At 37.6% G+C, this 21,495-nt stretch overlaps 1 protein-coding gene across 1 annotated transcript; it reads left to right on the forward strand.

The window, feature by feature from the left end:
- Nucleotides 1–5,438: 5,438 nt before the first annotated feature.
- Nucleotides 5,439–7,017, forward strand: LOC122011237 (zinc finger MYM-type protein 1-like). Its single transcript, XM_042567634.1, has 3 exons — nt 5,439–5,490; nt 5,586–6,757; nt 6,901–7,017. Exons 1-3 carry the CDS (start codon nt 5,439–5,441, stop codon nt 7,015–7,017), a joined length of 1,341 nt encoding a protein of 446 aa, XP_042423568.1.
- Nucleotides 7,018–21,495: the final 14,478 nt, after the last annotated feature.

A 21,495-nucleotide genomic window follows, 5' to 3' on the forward strand; every position in this document is an offset into this window, starting at 1 on the left:
AATGGAGAAGAGTACAATGAATAGTAAGGTTTGTGTTTAGTCATCCAATAATGGAGATGCAACCATTGATTTGTATAATTTGCTGGATGAAATTATAGAAGTAGAATACCCTAGGCTAGAAATAAGAGTTATATTATTTATGTGTTGCTAGTTTGAACGTGTCAGAGGGATGAAAGTGCATCCATGATATAATTTGGTTAAATAAATCATAAGGGATGGTATAAAAGATATTAACCATTTGTGTTGGTATAATAAGCAATTCAAGGATTATATGCTGCATGTCCTAGTTTAAAACGTAACAAAATTAATTGGTGGGATGTTTGTAAAATGAAAGCATGAAAAAAAATTGAATAATGTTGGGAAGACATTGCACATCAATAAGAGAAAGTTGCGAATACATTTTAGATCGAGGAATATATTATTCCAACATTATGAAATCCCAGCGGAGTAGTGATAAACGTGGATGCAAGTGAAATTAATGATGATGATGAGGAGGAGGAGGACAATGACTTCGATTTTTTATGATGGATAAGTTTTGTTATCTTAATATAAAAAAATATAATCTTTTTTTTCATATAAGGTACTGTTTTTTATTTTGAGTAAATTTAGTTTTAATCTATAAATTTAGAAAATTCGTAGCTCAATTTTTTGTATATCCAATGTCTCATTTGTAAACTTATATATATTATCTGTTAATGCTCTATATTTCTTGCAATATATTATAGGTCATTAGAGGTGATATCTATCATTATAGGATTCTCACACTCTCTCTCTTAATAAATATGGTAAGTTTTTCCATTTTATTTATTATGCATCATTTTTTAAACTTTATCTTATTTTTAAATTTTAAGAACATATTTAGATGGGGTGGGCGTAGACGGAGTTCGCACTCTGAGTCAACACCTAGTAGTGTACCTATGCTCCCCCCACACCCACCCTAATCAGGCTACAAGACCATCACATTCGTCTTCTCCAGTACAAGAAGGACCATCATATTCGCTTTCGCCAATACCTTCACCACACTAATCGGCAGATCCAGTTCCTACCAGATACTCATTTTCTAAGATCTAAGATGTTCAAGAATTGATAGTCCCCTATGGAGATTCGTAAGTATAAAAATAATATTTTAATTTTTTACACTATATTTTTTAAGTCTTATTGTCAAGTAGGATTAAAACTTAGTTTGATTTGGGTTACTTAAATTGTCAACTTTTATCAAGTTTATTTTATTTTAATAATTGAATTCTGATTTGCATCAATTAGTTATTTCATTCTATTCCATGCTATGCTAGTATACTTGTCCTCCACCGAATGCTTTGGTAATGCTTATATTTCATGATGTTTTAACGAGTTACATTATTTTCAACTAGATCTTGAGATTACTTTATTTCATCTTTATATATTCATCCTCTCATTTTATGATAAACTCTGAAAATATTTTGATGTGCTACTTTATTTTCAAATGGGCATCTTTATTCTCAATAATGAAAAGCTCTAAGACTGTTTTGATGTGCTACCTTTTTTTCAACTAGGCCTTTAGATTAGTGCATCATCATTATTTATTCTCTCATTTATAAAAAAAACTTTAAACAATCTTTAATTAGCATCCAATGATACTCTTCATGTGTTTAATATATTAAATAATTGGACTATTGAACCATTGTATTGGATTGAATTGTGCTAGTTATAAGATATGGTCAATTATAATTGCAAACTTAGGGATATTAAAAATATGGTCACCCCTATCTTCTATTTTTAGACTTTTCTTGTTACTATTGTATTTAATAGTCACTATTCACCATAGGTTCGACTAGGGATGTAAATGAACCAAACGGTTCACGAGCTATTCGGAGCTCGATTCGGTAAAAAGCTCGTTCGAGTTCGTTCGTTAATCTTATCGAGCCGAGCTCGAGCTTGATTTCGAGCTCGACAGTTTTATCGAGCCGAGCTCGAGCCTAAGGATATTCGGCTTGTGAGCTCGCAAACATGTTCGTTTATAGGCTCGCGAGCCAAAAAAATGAGCCTTAAAACGAACCTTAAACCGAGCCAAAAACGAGCTCTAAAATGAGCAAAAAAAATTGAACTCTAAAACGAGCCTTAAAATGAGCTTTAAAATGAGTCAAAAAATGAGCTCTAAAACGAGCCAAAAACGAGCTCTAAATGAGCCCGAAAATAAGCCCGAGCTCGCTTAACGAGTTAGGCTCGTTAACTTTGATAATCGAGCTAATAACGAGTCAAGCTCAAACTGTTCGCGAGCTTGATAATTCTAAAACGAGCCGAGCTCAAGCTTTGTGATAAAAGCTCGATTCGAGCTCGAGCCGAGCTCGAGTCCGAATATAACTTAAATGAGTCGAGCTCGAGCCTAATACTGTTTGGCTCGATTCGGCACGTTTACATCCCTAGGTTCGACAATTCAGTAAGTATTATTCATGAAATTAATTGAATTGTGAATAATCATTAGATGGCGGATTCAATGTTTTATTCAAGCACTCCATTATCAACAAAATAGTTACGGTGGAGCGAGTTTAAGGTATAAATGATTCATTTTAGATCTAAAATAAAATTAAATATATATACTCAATTGTTTTATTTTCTATTCAGCGGACATATAATTGGGATCCTATCTATGAATTGGAAATTAAGAAGATTTTCAAGAAAAAAAATGTGGCGATCACATTCGCCATACTCTGAATCATGCTAAAAAAAGGTGAAAAAGTTACTTTGTATCACAGAGGATAATTAGACTAAGATCAATAGTTTTTGGGCAACCAACGAAAGCAAACAACGGAGTCAACAGAATAGATTAAATCAATCTTATAATTCTGGAGACTCATCTGGGGCATATGTGGAGATTTAATTAATATTGATGAGCATAGACACATAATGGTAAATTTTTAACTCTCCCAACAATTTTTTAATCATGACTATTTCATTATTTCTAATCCTTTTATTTTACCAAAGATATGGGGAAGGAACCTTCTTTTATTAAAAACTTTCACCAAAACTTTTATTAAAAAAGACAAGTCTTGGAGCAAGACTAGAGCTAAATCAATAAAGGTTTAGAGTAATTAAAAATATATACATTTCTAAATTATTGTTACAATAAATTTATTTTAATTTTGTCATTACAATACAAGAAAAATATGATGAGCTTGAGATAACACAGAAGAGTTCATGTGCTTGTGAGGAAATTGAGTCATCTGTCTGTAATAATTTAGATTTATAGCTGGAGGTTAGTGGGAGATAGAAAAGGGGAAGGATATTGGAAATAAGTTCTTTAAGCAAAAATCATAGAATTTTTCGTAAATCTTTTTTCACCCCAACAGCAGTCATGACTCAAATCAATACCTTAACCGAAAAGGTTTCACATTTGAAGAGCATAATATTACAAAAAGATGAAGAAAGGAGAGCTAGAGATAAAGAAATTAGAGCTAGAGATAAAGAAATTAGAGCTATGTGCTAACAACAAGATTTTATTATGAGACATCTTTAGTTAAGTTCCGCTCAAAATCATATTCCTTCCGATTTCGATGATAATGGTGGCGACGACAATGGTGGCGATAGCGATGATGGCGACGACGATGATCGTGGTGATGGATCTTCTTATATGGATATTATTTATCTCATAATTAGTATTTGTAAACATTAACTATTTGATTGTGAACATTTTTTTATTTTTTATTAATACTGTTAATTTGTTTCAAACCAGATTTGTGAGATAAAATGAAAATCAATGTCGGAGTAGGTATTAATTTTTGTATTCATATATAGTAATTTCTTTCTTGTAATCAATGATACTGTTTGTTTTTTTATTTTGATGCATGAAACAAAGGATATTAGCAAAATTGAGAAGAAAGTGCTTATTTCGGAAAAAGCATTATGATTTGGTGATGTATGTGTATTCAGGGGCGGATGTACCGGGGGGGCGGCGTCGGCGGTCGCCCCCCCCCCCCTTGCCTGCGGAGCAAAAAAAAAAATTGGGGAGCAGGGGAGGTAAGAAACTCTTCACAAGCAGGCCGCAGCAGCCGCCAGCCGGAGAAAAAACACGAGCGTCGACCATCGAGCGATTAGCGAAGAAAACGAAGAGTCGAAGCCGGTTCATTTTTTTTTAATTGTGAACCACGTGGTCCACGTCCACGTTGACACGTTTCCATAATTCCATATATAAAGGTTTTTTTTTTAATATTTTTATTTCTCTCCTCCGTTTTGTTAATTGTGAAGCATGTTGTCATGTTGACACGTTTCCTTAATTTATTTTTTATATTTTTGATGTTTTTATTTATCTCTCACAGAACCTTGTGATTTGCGATTTGCCCTTTGTTTTTTCTCTCCGCCGAGCGCCGACCAAAGTGGCAAAGTTGAAACTGAAAGCCTTGCGCCCAAAGCTTTTTTTCTCTCCGCCGAGTGCTGATCAAAGGAGGAACCTTTCCAGATCCATCTTCTTGCGCCTTTTTCTCTCTGCCGAGTGCCGACAAAAGAGGAACCCTTCCAGATCCATCTTCTTACTTGCGCCAAAGTCCAAACGCCTTCAGCCTTCATTCAGGTAAGTAGATTTTATTTTATGTTATTAATAATTGTTTGATTGTTTCTTGATTACAATGTATGATACAATTAACAAGTTAAAATTTTGATTGTTTAAATGTTTAGTTGTTTTTTATATTTGATTATTGGATAATTAAAAATTTAGATTTTGTATATTTAATGGTTGGATAATTTGTAATTTAGTTTTTGTATAAACTCTAAATATGTAATTAGTTTTTTTATTAGTTGTTAGTTAATTGTAATTTGTGAATATTGATAATTTATGTTAAATTAATTTTATTTTTTAAAAGAATTGTGTCGAATGATATTAAATAATTTAATTGTGTTATTGTTAAATTGTTCACATCACTTTATATTGATAATTTTTCCCATACATTATAATTTGTAGAAAATGTTGAAATATTTTGCAAAGAGGCCTAGGAGTTCAATTGAATCGTCTAGTGTTCCGGATGAAAAATCTACTCCTGCACCACAACTACCACCACCTCCTCCTCCGCAAATTTTATTTGAAAATATTGAAAATCTGAGTAGTGAAGTAGAAATTATTGTTGATCCTGGTTTACGAAAATTGATTGAAGAGTATGATGTTGGTGCTAGAGATCGTATTCGAAAAGAATATGTTGCTATGGGCCCTTGTCAACCTCGAGGCCATAATTTTCCAAGAAAAAAAATGGGTAAAGACAATAGATGTTTCAGAGAGATTTGGTTTAAAGACCTTGATTGGTTGGAGTATAGTGTTTCAAAGGATGCAGCCTTTTGTTTCTGGTGTTATCTTTTTAGACCTAGTAATATAGGGTTTGGAGGAGATGATGTGTTTACAAGATCTGGTTTCATAAATTGGAAAAAAGCAATTGAAAAATTCAATGAGCATGTAGGTGGAGTTGGTAGTGCGCACAATGAGGCAAGAATACAATTTGAAGGTTTCAAGAATCAAAGACAAAGTGTGGAGTATTCATTTTCATCAGGGAAACATGAGCTTGAAGTTGCTTATCACAAACGCTTGACTTCCATTTTAAAAGTAATTCGATTTTTGTTGTTACAAGGATTACCTTTTCGGGGGCATGATGAGTCTTCGACATCATCCAATAGAGGAAATTTTTTAGAATTGCTCAAATGGTATAGATCGGAGTGTCTAGAAGTTGCGGCGGTTGTTGGAATAAATGCACCTGGAAATAATCAAATGATTGCCCCAAAAATTCAGAAGCAATTGGTGAATGCTTGTGCAGTTGAGACCACAAATGCTATTCTAGATGATCTTGGAGATAGGTGGTTCACTTTACTACTTGATGAGGCTCGTGACTGTTCAGTGAAAGAGCAAATGGCAGTTGTTATTAGATATGTGAACAAATATGGAGAGGTGATTGAACGATTTATGACTGTAGTTCATGTTGCAACAACTACAGCTGCTTGTTTGAAGGAGGCAATCGACTCTTTATTTGCTAAGTATGGTTTGTCAGTGGCGAGATTGAGGGGTCAAGGATATGATGGTGCTTCAAATATGTCTGGAGAATTTAATGGATTAAAGTCACTGATAATGAAAGAAAATCCGTATGCATTGTATGTTCATTGTTTTGCTCATCAACTCCAACTAGTGGTTGTAGCTGTTGCTCAAGCAAATCAATATGTTTGTGATTTCATGTGGATTGTTGGTTCAATTGTGAATACATCTGCATCATCTTGCAAAAGGGTCGACAAACTTCAACAACTTGAACATGACAGAAAAGTTAAACTTCTTGAAAGAGGAGAGATTAGTTCTGGTAGAGGACTAAACCAAGAAACTAGTCTAGCTAGACCTGGAGATACACGATGGGGGTCTCATCATTCAACTTTATGTCGTATTGAACAAATGTGGCCATCTGTTATAGAGGTTCTTCAAAATTTGATTGATGATGGTGATCGTTCTTCTAAGGGTTTAAGTAGAACTTTGGTTGAAAGAATGGAGAGGTATGAATTTGTGTTTATTTTACTATTGATGAAACGTATATTGGCAATCACAAATCATTTGTCAACCGTTCTACAAGAGAAAGATCAAAATATTGTGAATGCGATGCGTTTGATCAATAATGTGAAATGCAAATTGCAAAAGTTGAGAGATTCTGGATGGGATATTTTACTTGAGGATGTGAAGAAGTTTTGTAACACTCGTTCCATTGAAATAATTAATATGACAGATAACATCAACAGCCGTAGTCGTTTGAAGAGAGATGGAAAAAATGTTAATTTTTATCACTACTACCATGTTGAAATCTTTTGTGAGGTAATTTCATAATTCTTTTTTTGTTTACCGTCAATTAAATTCTTTTAAACAGTAGCATATTTATTAATTTTTACTTTTGTTGTTTGATTTTTAAATTGTAGGTTATCGATATTATTCTACATGAGATGGATAGTCGTTTCTCTGAAACAACTACAGATTTGTTGATTAATATGTCATGCCTTGATCCTAGGAACTCGTTCTCTAGATTTGATGCATAGAAGTTAGTGCGTCTGGCTCATTTTTATGAGGATGGTTTTTCTTGGAATGAGCGTATGTTGGTTGAACAAGAGCTTGAAACATATATTGATGACGTCAGATCAGATGAACGGTTTGAAGGCATTTCAGATTTGGGAGCTCTTGCAAAGAAAATGATTGAAACAATGAAGAACCGTGTGTTTCCTTTGGTTTATCGGATGATTGAGCTAGCCTTACTTCTTCCAGTTGCTACTGCAACCGTTGAAAGAGTGTTTTCGGCAATGAATATTGTCAAAACAGATTTGCGAAACAGGATTGGAGATGAATGGATGAATGATAGTTTAGTAGTCTATATCGAGAAAGATGTTTTTAATACTGTCGACAATGAGCTAATTTTACAGCGTTTTCAGAACATGGAGTCTCGAAGAATGCAATTGTCACGTATTCGTTAGTAGACTGCTTTAATATTTCAATATTATTGTATGAGTTTTTTTCATAATATTATACCTTTTTCTCCTGTATGCCAAGTTATTTAAATTATTTTTTTTAATTACATAGAAGTTATTAACTGTTAAAAAAAATTCGCCATGCTCAGATCGCGGCCGCCTCTCCATGATTAAATTCCTAGATCCGCCACTGTGTGTATTAGATATTTGTTGATGTATAAATTGTTTAAAACTTCTCGTGATGATTGGATTGTATGGATATTAGATATTTTGTGATGATTGGATTTGATGTATGAATTGTGATTTGGTTTAGATATGATGTGTTGAATAAGATATGTATGGATTTGATATATAGTTTGATAGATATTTTTATATTCCTGATTCAATGCATAAAATAGTTATTTTTGGATATATTTTTTGCATTTTGCAATGAATTTAGTGACGATAAATTTTTATAGCAAATCTATCGTAATGTATCGAAAAAACTGCGACGAAATCTACGCCGAATCCATAAATTTGTTGCAGAATCTCAAAAATTGTCACATATTTTGCGATGAATTTCTAAATTCATCACAGAATATGTGACAAATCCCTAAATTCATCACAGATTTCTACGACGAATCTCTAAATTTGTCATAGAATCTGCGATGAATTTCTAAATTCGTCACAAAATCTGTGATAATTTTCTAAATTCGTGGCATATTTCGGCAACAAATTTTGGGGTTCATCACAAAAATTGGCAACAAATTTTTAAATTCATAGCAAAATCGACGAGGAATTTCTAAATTTGTCTCAACAATTGGTGATGGATTTGAAAATTCATTGGAAACTCTGTGACGAAAACAAAATCTTCAGACCTGTGTTTCTAAATTTTGCTATGTTTTTTTATTACAAATTTACAACTAATTTTAGGAAAAAATAAAATTATATATATATATATATATATATATATATAGCTATGACATGCTAACCTACTTTCGACTTCGGTTAGATAGGAATTTAGTAAATCTCTTACACGAATATGCACAATAGCAAACTTGCTCGTTGATAATATTACTTTAGCAGGATTTTATTTTTAATTAAGGTATTCAGCTTTTTAGTTCGATTAATCTAGAAGGTGGGTGATCTTTTAGTCCGATTAATCAAAGAGGTGGATAGACAGATAGTCTTCCCACTAATTCGTCCCCCAAATAATCCGGAAGCAGAGCGACTCCTAATATGGTAGTTTGATAGTTCGGATCCTCTGTTTTAAAATTTTTTTATTCTCATGTTCCACTGTCGATCGGACGGTCTAGATTACATCTCAAGGTATCATGGCATATTTAAGATGTGTGCAGTATCCTTGTGATGTGCAAGGCATCCTTGAGATGTAATCTGGACCGTCCGATCGACAGTGGAACATGGAGATAGAGAAATTTCAGGACAGAGGATCCGAACTAGGTAGTTTGATAATTTAGAATCGTTGATTCGGAATCACCATCGATATCATAATTTTTATTCCCTTTAGCTTATATATATATATATATATCAAAGAGAAGGGGGTTTAGGATATGATAAAAGAAATCATTTGTCAAGGATCAAGATAAGATTATGGATAAATCTCTCTTGGATCTTAATAATCCCTATTGGATTTAGTAAACTAAGCTAAAATGAAGGAACTTTTTGAAAGTGACATGCTAAACCTACTTTCCACTTCGGTTGGATAGGAATTTAGTAAATCTCTTACACGAATATGCACAATAGCAAACTTGATTGTTGATAATATTACTTTAGCAGGATTTTTTTATTTTTTCTATTTTTGTTAATCCAGGTATTCAGCCCTTTATAGTTTGATTAATCTTAGAGATGGGTTGTCTTTTAGTCTGATTAATCTTAGAGGTGGATCGTCTTTCCTCTGATTCACCCACCAGGTAATCTAGAAGCGGAGCAACTCCTGATGTGGTAGTTCGATAGTTCGAAATTGCTGATTTGATGGTTCAAAATCATCGGTTCAATGGTTCCTAAAATGACATATCTTAATCTTAATTGTCTAAGACGGTTACAACTTACTATTTGAAACTGTTGGTTCATGATCAATTTGTGATGGTTCAATAATAAATTTATAAAACAAAACCAATGGTTAGAACTTGCCCGTTGACTCGGTTATGGCAGGTCAAGTCCAATTCAAACCCAGCCCGAGGTTGAGTTTGGTTCATACCTAACTTGGGGATGAGTCTAGATACATATATCACATAAATTATATCTTTTAATTAATTTTATATGTTCAATGGTAATTTTTACCATATATATAATTTCAGTGTTAAATAAATTATTTTTTGATAAATTTATTATTTAATATATAAATAGTTTTTATAAATTCAATATTAAATGAATAAAATAAGGCATTGTAATTAAGAGAGTTAAACAAAATTAATAAATTTAATGAGTCAAAGATAGAGTAGTCTAATATCAACAAATTCAAATTAAATAAGTGTAAAATTAACAATACTCACCAATTCAAAACAAACATTTAAAAAAAAAAAAATTTAATAGAGAGGTATAAAAATAATTCATAAATGGACGATTAGCCATTGATTCAAACCAGAAGTTAAATCGACGATTGAACCATCGGCGACCTGTTGAGTCGGGTCAACAAGTAATTAACTAGTCAATTGACCCAGTTACGAGCCAAATCCGATCCGGGATTTGGTCTAACTTTAGGAGGACATTTTAGTAACTATGTAATTAGATGCTAAGGAGCCAGTAATAATACACATAGCTTAGAGGGTGGTCCAATTTAGTTAATGGTTTGATTAAGACAACCTCAATGGCTAAGTGGAAAACAGATAGGGCAGCTAGAGACTTAGCAAGTGATCCAAGGGAATGACAAGTGGAACAATTAGCTAGCTAGATTGCTTATTATATTATACAAAACCACCCTAAACCATAGGAGAACCTCAACACTCAAGTCAATGTGTGCATGTTCAGCTTCCGTCAGTATATTTTAGGGATGATTATCTGATTCTATAAAATTTTCTCTATCGGTCAGCTAAATCGAGAGGTATTTATAACGAATGACTCATCAGTTTAGTGTTTTTAGATCAATCATTAATTAAGAAAGTACTCGTCCTCATGGCTCGTGTTAAATGTGTTATCTATTGAATTATCAATGTAATAGTACAATGATAATTAACAATTGGTGTCCTTATAGAAGTGTTAGTCGTTGTCTCATTATTCTAAGGGAAAAGGGGCATAGGCCACTTGAATCTATCTTGAAGCATGTTTCTTTCAATCGGGCCCTCATAAACATAGCTTAGATTGCCCTAGAAAAGCATGATCACAATAATAACCTCATATTTGTATGATCATTTTCAAAGATCTCAATGTAACAGAGTCTTGTTATGTGATACTAGATATTCAGTTTGTTGGATATTGGAGTCTTAAATGGACCAAAACGATTTAGAGGAAGGAAGCCATCAATTGTTGAAAGTCGTAATTGACTTCAAAATTGAAATCTACGATTCGCGTAGATAGATTTAGACTATTAATTTGCTCAAAACCGATTAAGGGTGAATGAGAAATTAATGTTTAAAGTCAGCCCAAAATAACATTTATTATTCATTAATAAAGTGCATGGGAGAATAGTCCCACATCGGAAATTCTCGATGTGTATTCTCTACTTATTAATGAAGATGTGTTAATGGAGTTAACACAAAAATAAAAGGACAGGTTACCCCTTAGCCCAGGGCGAGCAGGGCACCTGTGAGCCCGCCACGTACGCACGTGCGCAATGGGCGCTTTGTAGGCGCACTTTGCACTTTGCACGTACGCATCAAATAGGTATGATGGATCGCTTGTGATGCGATCTAGAGCGTTGGATCGCAAAGAGTAACGATCTGACAGCTTGGGATGAGACTTGATCTGAAGCATCGAATCAATGGATCCAGATCCGATGGCCGATGACAATAGGCGGGATCTGAGGGTCACAACTCCTCAGATCTGATGGATGAGATTGAAGTGGGCTTGGTGAAGGGTTACAACCCTTCAGAATGGATGATCTAGATCGATCCAGCCCAAGGAACACATCCACTCACCCAAAGGACAATCAACCTCTTCCTTCAGTATAAATAGAACCCTCCAGATGATGGAAAATTAACTCAATTCACTCAATCCTCTCTTCTCTTCCTCAAGCATTCATCTCATCTTGTGCATTCAAGAGTCCAAGAAGTCTACTAGAAGGTTCGCTGGTCTCGGAAGTCGGAGTGCTACGATTCCGAGACGTTCGTCGTCGTTGTATCTTGGGAACGAATTGCAACAATCCGTTAAGCACCGTAGCGGAGCAATATCATTTACGGAGATAGTGTCGAACACTAGCCTCGACGATCGTTTCATACTCGGAAGCTACCGGGGACCAGCGATCGTAAGCGATATTCCTGCTGATATGGCTACCAACGACATTCGACGGCCGTTCGACCGTCGTTCAACCGCCATTCGGCAACCATTCCGACGGAGAAAAGCGGAGAAATTCACCGAACCGACTTCAAAAGATGGCGTAGAAGATGCTGTTTTATCTAACAACGCTAAACCTTGTACGGTTTTGCATGAAGACACGCCACCGCTACGGAAGGTAGTAAGGCGCTAGTGATGCGGGGCATGATTTTACGTGCAATTATATACTCAACGCCTTGGACAACACGTTATATAACGTATATTGTTCTCTGGAGACGGCAAAATCTTTGTGGGAATCCCTTGAGAAGAAATACAAGACCGAAAATGCTGGATTGAAGAAATTCATCGTCGGTCGGTTTTTGGATTTCAAGATGGTGGACTCAAAAAGCGTCTCATCTCAAGTCCAAGATATGCAATTAATACTGCATGATCTGGACGCCGAAGGCATGAAGCTGAACGAGACATTCGCAGTTGCTGCGGTAATTGAGAAGCTCCCTCCGTCATGGAAGGATTTCAAGAATTACCTAAAGCACAAGCAAAAGGAAATAGGGCTACAAGACCTGATCCTGAGGCTACGAATAGAGGAGGATAATCGAAAGTTATCCGACTCCAGAGGAACCAAGCGGACTATAGACGAAATGTCCAACCTGGTCGAGCCAAACGCCAAAAAGCCGAAGCAGTTCAAAAAGAAGGCTCAAGCAAAGAAGTTCAAAGGCTCCTGCTACAACTGTGGAAAGGCAGGACACCTATCAAAGGACTGCAAACGCCCAAAGAAGCCAACCAAGGGGTCAAAGGATGTTGCGAATCATGTCGCAACCTCTCTTGAGGACTTGGATCTCACTGCGGTTGTATTTGAAGCCAACTTGGTGGATACCAACCCGAAGCAGTGGTTCATTGATACTGGAGCAACTCGTCATATCTATTCCGATAAAGCGATGTTCTCCAAGTATACTCCAATAAATGGCAGGAAGCTCTATATGGGTAATTCCACGACGTCGCCAATTGTTGGACTCGGAAAGGTTGTTCTGAAGATGACGTCCGGAAAGGAGCTAACACTCATTGATGTACTCCATGTTCCCGACATCAGTAAGAACCTAGTTTCTGGAGCGGCATTAGTCAAGGCCGGATTTAGGCTAGTGTTCCAATCAGATAACTTTGTACTTACGAAGAATGGTGTCTTCGTAGGAAAGGGGTACCTAGAAAAGGGTCTATTCAAAATGGTTATAATGCTTGTACTCCGAAATTTTGATGGTAATAAAATAAATGCTTCCAGCTATGTTGTTGAGTGTTTTAATTTATGGCATGATCGACTTGGACATGTGAATAATAATACTCTCAAACGTCTCGTCAAATTAAATTTATTACCAAACGTCAATATTGACGGAACACACAAATGTGAAGTGTGCGTGGAAGCGAAAATGACGAAACTACCTTTTCATTCGGTGGAAAGGACAACAACTCCTCTAGAGTTAATACATAGTGATCTATGTGACTTGAAATTTGTGCAAACTAGAGGAGGTAAAAAATATTTTATTACTTTTATCGATGACTGCACAAAGTTCTGTTATGTCTTTCTTTTAAGAAGTAAAGACGAAGCCCTAGAGGCGTTCAAAACCTATAAAACAGAAGTTGAAAACCAACTTGACAAACGAATTAAAATAATTCGAAGCGATAGAGGTGGAGAATATGGTGCATCGTTTGATGAATTTTGTACAGAATCTGACATTATCCATCAAACAACGGCGCCTTACTCACCTCAATCAAATGGTGTTGTCGAACGTAAAAATCGGACAATAAAAGAAATGATGAATGCCTTGTTGATAAATTCAGGCTTACCTCAAAACTTGTGGGGGGGAGCAATATTATCGGCAAATCACATTCTCAACAGAATCCCTCATAAGAAAAATGATAAAACTCCATATGAACTATGGAAAGGCCGCGAGCCATCGTACAAATACCTGAAAGTGTGGGGGTGCTTGGCAAAGGTCGAAGTACCTAAACCAAAGCAAGTAAAGATCGGACCTAAAACGTTCGATGCGATATTTGTCGGATATGTTGGTGCAACCTTAGGTCAAGGTTGACCTAGTCGACCTGACTCGAGTTGACCTGACTCAAGTTGTATTTTGATGTTTGACTTAGGAAGATTGTTGGTGCAACCTTATGTCAAGGTTGACCTAGTTGAGTTGTATTTTGATGTTTGACACTCGTGGAAGAGTTGTATTCTTGATATGGGACAAGAATAGATGTTTGGGAGATTATTGGTGCAACCGTAGGTCTAGGTTGACCTGGTTGACCTGATTCGGGAAAGAGTCCAAGTATGGAGACTTGGCAACAGAAAAAGTCTAAGCAGGGAACTTGGCACTGGAAAAGTCCAAGCAGGGAGCTTGGCACGCGAAAAGTCCAAGTGTGGAGACTTGGCACAGGAAAAGTCCAAGTATGGAGACTTGGCACTGGAAAAGTCCAAGTATGGAGACTTGGCACGGAGAAGTCCAAGCAGGGAGCTTGACACGAGGGAAAGTCCTAACTGGGATGTTAGGCAGGTGGAAAGTCCTAACTGGGATGTTAGGCAGTGTGGAAAGTCCTGGTGAGTGAAGCCAGGCAGTGGGAAAGTCCTGGTGAGTGAAGCCAGGCAGTTGGAAAGTCCTGGTGAGTGAAGCCAGGTGAAAATCCTAGTGAGTGAAGCTAGGTGAAAGTCCTGGTGAGTGAAGCCGGGCAGGGGAAAATCCAGATGGATCAAGGGTGATCAGACATCTGGTGTTGAGAAGGTCAAGTAAGTCAAGGGAGTGACCGGATACTTGACACGAAAAGAAAAGTCCAAGTGGGTCAAAGGGATTGACCGGACACTTGGTGGGGAGTCTTAGCAGGTCAAGGGAGTGGTCGGATGCTAAGCATGATGTACCAATAGGTCAAGGTTGACCGGATATTGGTTTGGACTTGGTTTAGGCAAAAACCAAGACCTGGATCAGTCTGGTGACCGATCCAGTGATACTGTGGTTTCTTGATCGGTCTGGAGACCGATCAGAAAGCGATTAGTGCCTCTGTGAGCTTACTGATCGGTCTGGGGACCGATCAGCATGAAGCCTGATCGGTCCCCGGGACCGATCAGGCTACGCACAGAAAGTTGGGCGCTTTTCTGTAGAGCAGCTGGATCGGTCTCCACGACCGATCAGAGACGCAGCCACCTCTCTGTAAGAGAGGTGGGATCGGTCCGGGGACCGATCAGACTGGGGCCTGATCGGTCTCTCGGACCGATCAGGATAGCTCCAGACCGATCAGGGCGATGCCTGATCGATCTGGCCCTAGCCGTTGAGAGACAACGGCTAGGCTATTTTTGGCTTATGTGTTTCTGGCTTTTTGGCTTGCAGGTTCGCAGGTTATATAAGGGTTCGAGTGACTCTACAGAACTTCTACCTCTCCTCCGAACCTTCTTCTTTCTGCTGCTGAGCTCTGCTGAGTTCTTGAAGCGTTGAAGCTTCGCGTGAGCTTCCCTTTGGCTGGGTCACCTGCTGTTGTAGGCGCTTGGAGCTGCTGCTTCTTCCAGTCGAAGAGAAGGCAAGCAAGAGTTTTCTTACTGTTGTATTTCTTGCTGTTTTTTCCTTGTATTTCTGTACTCTCCTTACTTGCTGTTGCAAGAGTGTGTTGTGGCGAGGTGTCTCCACCCAGAAGGAGTTTGTATTAGCCGGTTCTACGGGGACTCATCCACCGACGGATTGACTGGACTCGTCCACCTTACGGACACGCCGAGGAGTAGGAGCCCTAATCTCCGAACCTCGTTACATCGGTTTGTTTGAGGTTTGTCTTCTTTTCCTTCGTTTCTACGTGTCATTTTCCGCTGCGCTAACCCTAGTTTGTAGAAACGCGACGATTTGGGGTCGGCTATTCACACCCCCCTCTCTAGCCTTCGTACGAAGGATCCCAACAGGATATGCCCATAATAGTAGTGCATATCGTTTCCTAGTTCACAAATCAGACATTCCTGATATACATGTGGGAACAAACACAGAATCTCGGAATGCGATATTCTTTGAAAATGTATTCCCAAATAAAAAGGGAAACGTTGAAAGTGATAACAACGGAAGTTCAAACAAAAATGACGTTACCGAACTTAGCTATTATAAAAGGACTATTGACGATCAAAGTGAAGAGTCACGTCGTAGCAAACGGGCTAGAGTTGAGAACTCGTTCGGGCCAGATTTCATGACTTTCATGTCAGAAATGGAACCAAGAACATTAAGTGAAGCTCTCTCTAGACCCGATGCTCCAATGTGGAAAGAAGCTGTCAATAGTGAAATTGAGTCTATCATGAATAATCATACTTGGGAATTAGTAGACCTTCCTTCTGGTAATAAACCATTAGGTTGTAAGTGGATACTAAAACGTAAGTATAAAGCTGATGGATCAATTGACAAGTATAAGGCCAGACTTGTAGCCAAGGGGTACAAGCAAGAGAAGGCCTTAATTACTTCGATACATACTCACCGGTAACAAGGATTACGTCCATACGAGTGCTAATAGTCATTGCAGCACTATATGACCTTGAAATACATCAAATGGATGTTAAGACTACGTTCTTAAATGGTGAGTTGGAAGAAAAAATTTATATGGAGCAACCCGAAGGGTTCATGGCTCCTGGAAATGAGAAAAAGGTGTGTCGACTTGTTAAGTCGTTGTACGGACTTAAGCAAGCGCCTAAACAATGACACGAAAAATTTGACAAAGTAATGCTGTCAAACGAATTCAGAATAAATGAATGTGACAAATGCATTTATGTTAAAAACACACCTGAAGGCTATGTAATTATCTGTCTATACGTAGACGGCATGCTAATAATGGGCAGTAATCATGATGTAATCATGACTACAAAGAAAATGTTGACCAGAAATTTTGATATGAAAGATATGGGTCAAGCAGATGTTATATTGGGAATTAAAATTCTCAGGACATCAGAAGGGATAGTTTTAACACAATCCCATTATGTAGAATCTGTATTGAAAAAATTCAATGCGTACGATCTCTCTACAGTGAAAACACCTATGGATCTAAGTCAACACTTAGCGAAAAACCATGGTGAGACCATATCGCAGTTGGAATATTCTCGGATAATAGGCAGTTTGATGTATCTCACAAGCTGCACACGTCTGGATATTGTCTGTACGGTCAACAAACTGAGTCGTTTTACGAGTAATCCAAATGACACCCATTGGAAAGCATTGATGCAAGTTCTCAGATATTTGAAATATACTATGAACTATGGATTTCATTATGAAAAATATCCCGCTGTATTGGAAGGATATTGTGATGCTAATTGGATATCAGATACAAAAGACTCCAAATCCACTAGTGGATATGTATTCATGATCGGTGGGGGAGCAGTATCTTGGAAATCCACTAAGCAGACTTGCATTGCTCGGTCAACTATGGAATCCGAGTTTATAGCACTAGACAAAGCAGCTGAGGAAGCTGAATGGCTGCGGAATTTCTTGAAAGATATTCCTAGCTGGGTGAAACCTGTGCCTGCCGTACTAATCCACTGTGATAGTCAATCGACGATTGGAAGGGCACAGAGTAATATGTATAATGGGAAGTCACGACATATACGTCGTAAACATAATACCATTAGGCAGTTGATCTCGAATGAAGTGATTGCAATCGACTATGTTAAGTCCAAAGATAATTTGGCATATCCTCTAACGAAGGGGTTGAGTCGAGATCAAGTATACTGCTCATCAAGAGGAATGGGATTAAAAATCTACAACTAAAAATGACTGTAGCGGTAACCCAACCTTGTTGACTGGAGATCCCAAGATCTTGGTTCAATGGGACAACGAAGTTACAGAAGTTGTGGTCCAGCACATTAGATAGTTTATCTCTATCTCAATCCTAGGATGAATTTGTGCTGTCCTACCTCATGTAGTGAGGTTAAGCTTATGCTTTTAGTGACTTCTATACCTGATAAGGTGGAGTATGGTAGGATACTCTTGATAGAAGTGTCACCTATGTGAGTGTGAAGACAGGCCGCTTCAATGAAACACTCATGAATCCAAGATGGTATCCATGGCCGAAACGGAACCAACCATGAGAACCTAAAGTAGGTGAGATAGATCTCTGTGTGGGTGTTATTGTCTAAGTATACACCAACAGCTGAGCAGTTCAAGACATCACGTTCACTGCGCAGCCTAGTATACTCGATAGCATTTCACTACGGAAGGTTCAAAGCCACAAGCTACCTCTCCCGATGCAGTGACTTATCGATTGGACTCTTGTAAAATGTCAGCATGCATACACGCATTGCATTAATTTCCATTCATGTGGGGGATTGTTGGATATTGGGATCTTAAATGGACCAAAACGATTTAGAGGAAGGAAGCCATCAATTGTTGAAAGTCGTAATTGACTTCAAAATTGAAATCTACGATTCGCGTAGATAGATTTAGACTATTAATTTGCTTAAAACCGATTAAGGGTGAATGAGAAATTAATGTTTAAAGTCAGCCCAAAATAACATTTATTATTCATTAATAAAGTGCATGGGAGAATAGTCCCACATCGGAAATTCTCGATGTGTATTCTCTACTTATTAATGAAGATGTGTTAATGGAGTTAACACAAAAATAAAAGGACAGGTTACCCCTTAGCCCAGGGCGAGCAGGTGCTCGCACCTGTGAGCCCGCCACCCGCCACGTGCGCACGTGCGCAATGGGCGCTTTGTAGGCGCACTTTGCACTTCGCGTAGCATTGAGGAGCTTAAATTCGTACGTATCGTCGCGAGGAGTATTGAGGAGCTTAAATTTATGCTCCAGGTGACATTGCAGTGCCTACATGGCACTCGGGTGACGTGTCAGGCTCGTACCTGACGTGGCATCACCTATGCGGCATCCTCGTGGGCAAAGGGAGATGACTGGACAGTTGACTTAGGGAATGGATGGCTACCGTTGATCAACGTTAATCAAATAGGTATGATGGATCGCTTGTGATGCGATCTAGAGCGTTGGATCGCAAAGAATAACGATCTGACGGCTTGGGATGAGACTTGATCTGAAGCATCGAATCAATGGATCCAGATCCGATGGCCGATGATAATAGGCGGGATCTGAGGGTCACAACTCCTCAGATCTGATGGATGAGATTGAAGTGGGCTTGGTGAAGGGTTACAACCCTTCAGAATGGATGATCTAGATCGATCCAGCCCAAGGAACACATCCACTCACCCAAAGGACAATCAACCTCTTCTTTCAGTATAAATAGAACCCTCCAGATGATAGAAAATTCACTCAATTCACTCAATCCTCTCTTCTCTTCCTCAAGCATTCATCTCATCTTGTGCATTCAAGAGTCCAAGAAGTCTACTAGAAGGTTCGCTGGTCTCGGAAGTCGGAGTGCTACGATTCCGAGACGTTCGTCGTCGTTGTATCTTGGGAACGAATTGCAACAATCCGTTAAGCACCGTAGCGGAGCAATATCGTTTACAGAGATAGTGTCGAACACTAGCTTCGACGATCAGTTTGTATACTCCAGAAGCTACCCGGGGACCAACACAATTTACGTCGATTAATTTTAGGGATGATCGATTTAGTTTCACAGAAATTTTTCATTGGTTCCCATGATAAAATTGAAAAACTAAGAAAGTGTTTTGTCACTATATCAGTGTCCTACCCGTTGGCCAATTATATATTAAAAATGTTAAATTTAGCTTTCGACTTGCAATTAAGCACTCGAATATAATTGAAAATTTTATCTTTAAGTCTTAAAATACCACCAAAATTTATTCAATTTTGCAACGTCTAGTACTTTCGAATACAATTTTAAGCTAATCCAAATCTCAAACCTTTTCAAATGACCTAACTTGCTAGGATCGCTATAATCAAAATTATAGAATATCCACATTGAATGAACGGTGAGAATACATAAGCTAAATTAGACCAAACATATTATAAGTCAGGGTCTCATCAAACCATTTTATTTTTTTCCTTTCAAAAAATACTTTTCTAGTGTTAGTGTTAGAGCTTAGGAGTTAGGGTTCCAAGAGGGAGGTGTCAAGCAAAGGAAGGACTATCAACTCCCATAATATTGCTAAATTGTCGTGTTTATGCAAAGTCGATAAGAGATTAACGGTAGGAGACCCTTCTCTCTCTATCTATTCCATCCATCTATCTGTCCATCTGTCCATCAAATGCTCGGCTTGTTCCTCACGCAATCTCTTGCGAAAATTTCTGCAATCTGTATTCATTACTCCATTATTATTGCCATCATCATTATTGCATGCCCCCCGTTCCATATATCATCTTCTTCTTCTTCGTTCCCTACGTAGGCGTGTGTATATATGTCTATCTGTATATATACTCAACTGGCAGTGTGTGTGCCAGGAATTGCAGTGGGATGGCCATGGCCATGGCCGTAGCTAGGGTGAGGGAGCCCTTTGTTGGAGAAGCAGGGCACGTGCAAGCTAAGAGCTCTCTCTGTATTTTCCAAGTCTTTGCACGTGCTCCCCTTCTCCAACAGAGGCTTTCCACCGCCTCTTCCCCGAGCAATATAATTAAAGCGAGCAGTAGCTCCGGCGATGTGTTTTTCATGCTTCCCTTCAGTCGTGGTAAGGGTTTGTTTGCAACAATATGATGGAGGTGGATCTTGTTTGATGTTTTCGTGATGTATGGTTGGATCAATGCATGTTTATGAGAAGGCAGGCGAGCAGGATGGAGAAATGCATCGACGTCGATCGAGGCAGTGAGGTGGAGTCTGCGTGTTCCTGAAGGCTCATGTCCGACAGTCAACTGCGCGCGCAGTGTGCGCGAGAATAAAGTAAACGAGCGGGGAGGGGACAGGATGTGATCGAGGAGGGAAGGGAGAGGGAGAGGGATTCGCGGGGGATACGGAAAGAGACTGACGTGCCCTCCACTAACCTCTCGATCCCAATGCCAATGGCGAGTAAAGAGTGCACGAGTTTTCTGTGTTTTCTGTCAAGAGACAGAGAGGAAGTAATAGGATAGTTGTAGGATTGAGTATTCAGTTAAAATTAAATTAATTAAATTATTTTTCATTAAAATAGAATTGATATAAATTAATTACTTCACTAAGTCATCGATTATTTTTTTAATTTTTTTTTTAATATACTGAGTGCTCTTGCATATCCCAGTGAGACTATCGATTGTATTATATATTTTATTGAATTATTATAATGTATCATTTGATTTTATATTTTTTTAATTATTGTAGTAAAAAAATAAAACCCCTTTTCCCAATGATCCCATGATCACCTATCGTGAGATAAATCGAAAAATTATAATTATAATTAAGTAGTGCAGAAGAGAGTTTTTTACTTGATTTTATCGAGATTTAAATTCTTTTCTAATTCTATTTTGTACTAATCAACTGAATCATACTGTATTCCAAGGACATATTTTTTTAATTATGGTAACTTATAAAATTGGATCAATAATCAATTGAACATAACGCATTAGACAGTTCAATTAATCACAAACTAAATAAATTAAATTCGGTATTAAACGTTCAAGTCTTGGAAATAATTTCATGAAATACAGAGTAAACTTGTGTTAAAAAAAACCTTTTCTAGGACAATATTGATGAAAATTTCGTACACCCAATCATTTTTTTTAAATAATTTATTTTTTA

The sequence above is a fragment of the Zingiber officinale genome, chromosome 8A (genome assembly GCF_018446385.1).
Source record: "Zingiber officinale cultivar Zhangliang chromosome 8A, Zo_v1.1, whole genome shotgun sequence".
NCBI lineage: Eukaryota > Viridiplantae > Streptophyta > Magnoliopsida > Zingiberales > Zingiberaceae > Zingiber > Zingiber officinale.

Excerpts from the sequence above, each read along its gene's own strand:
- LOC122011237 (XM_042567634.1), top strand. The coding sequence starts at position 5,439 with ATGAGGCAAGAATACAATTTGAAGGTTTCAAGAATCAAAGACAAAGTG. Across the intron at positions 5,491-5,585 it reads AATCAAAGACAAAGTGTGGA|GATTACCTTTTCGGGGGCAT; the intron begins GTATTCATTTTC and ends TGTTGTTACAAG. Across the intron at positions 6,758-6,900 it reads TGAAGAGAGATGGAAAAAAT|GTTATCGATATTATTCTACA; the intron begins GTTAATTTTTAT and ends TTTAAATTGTAG.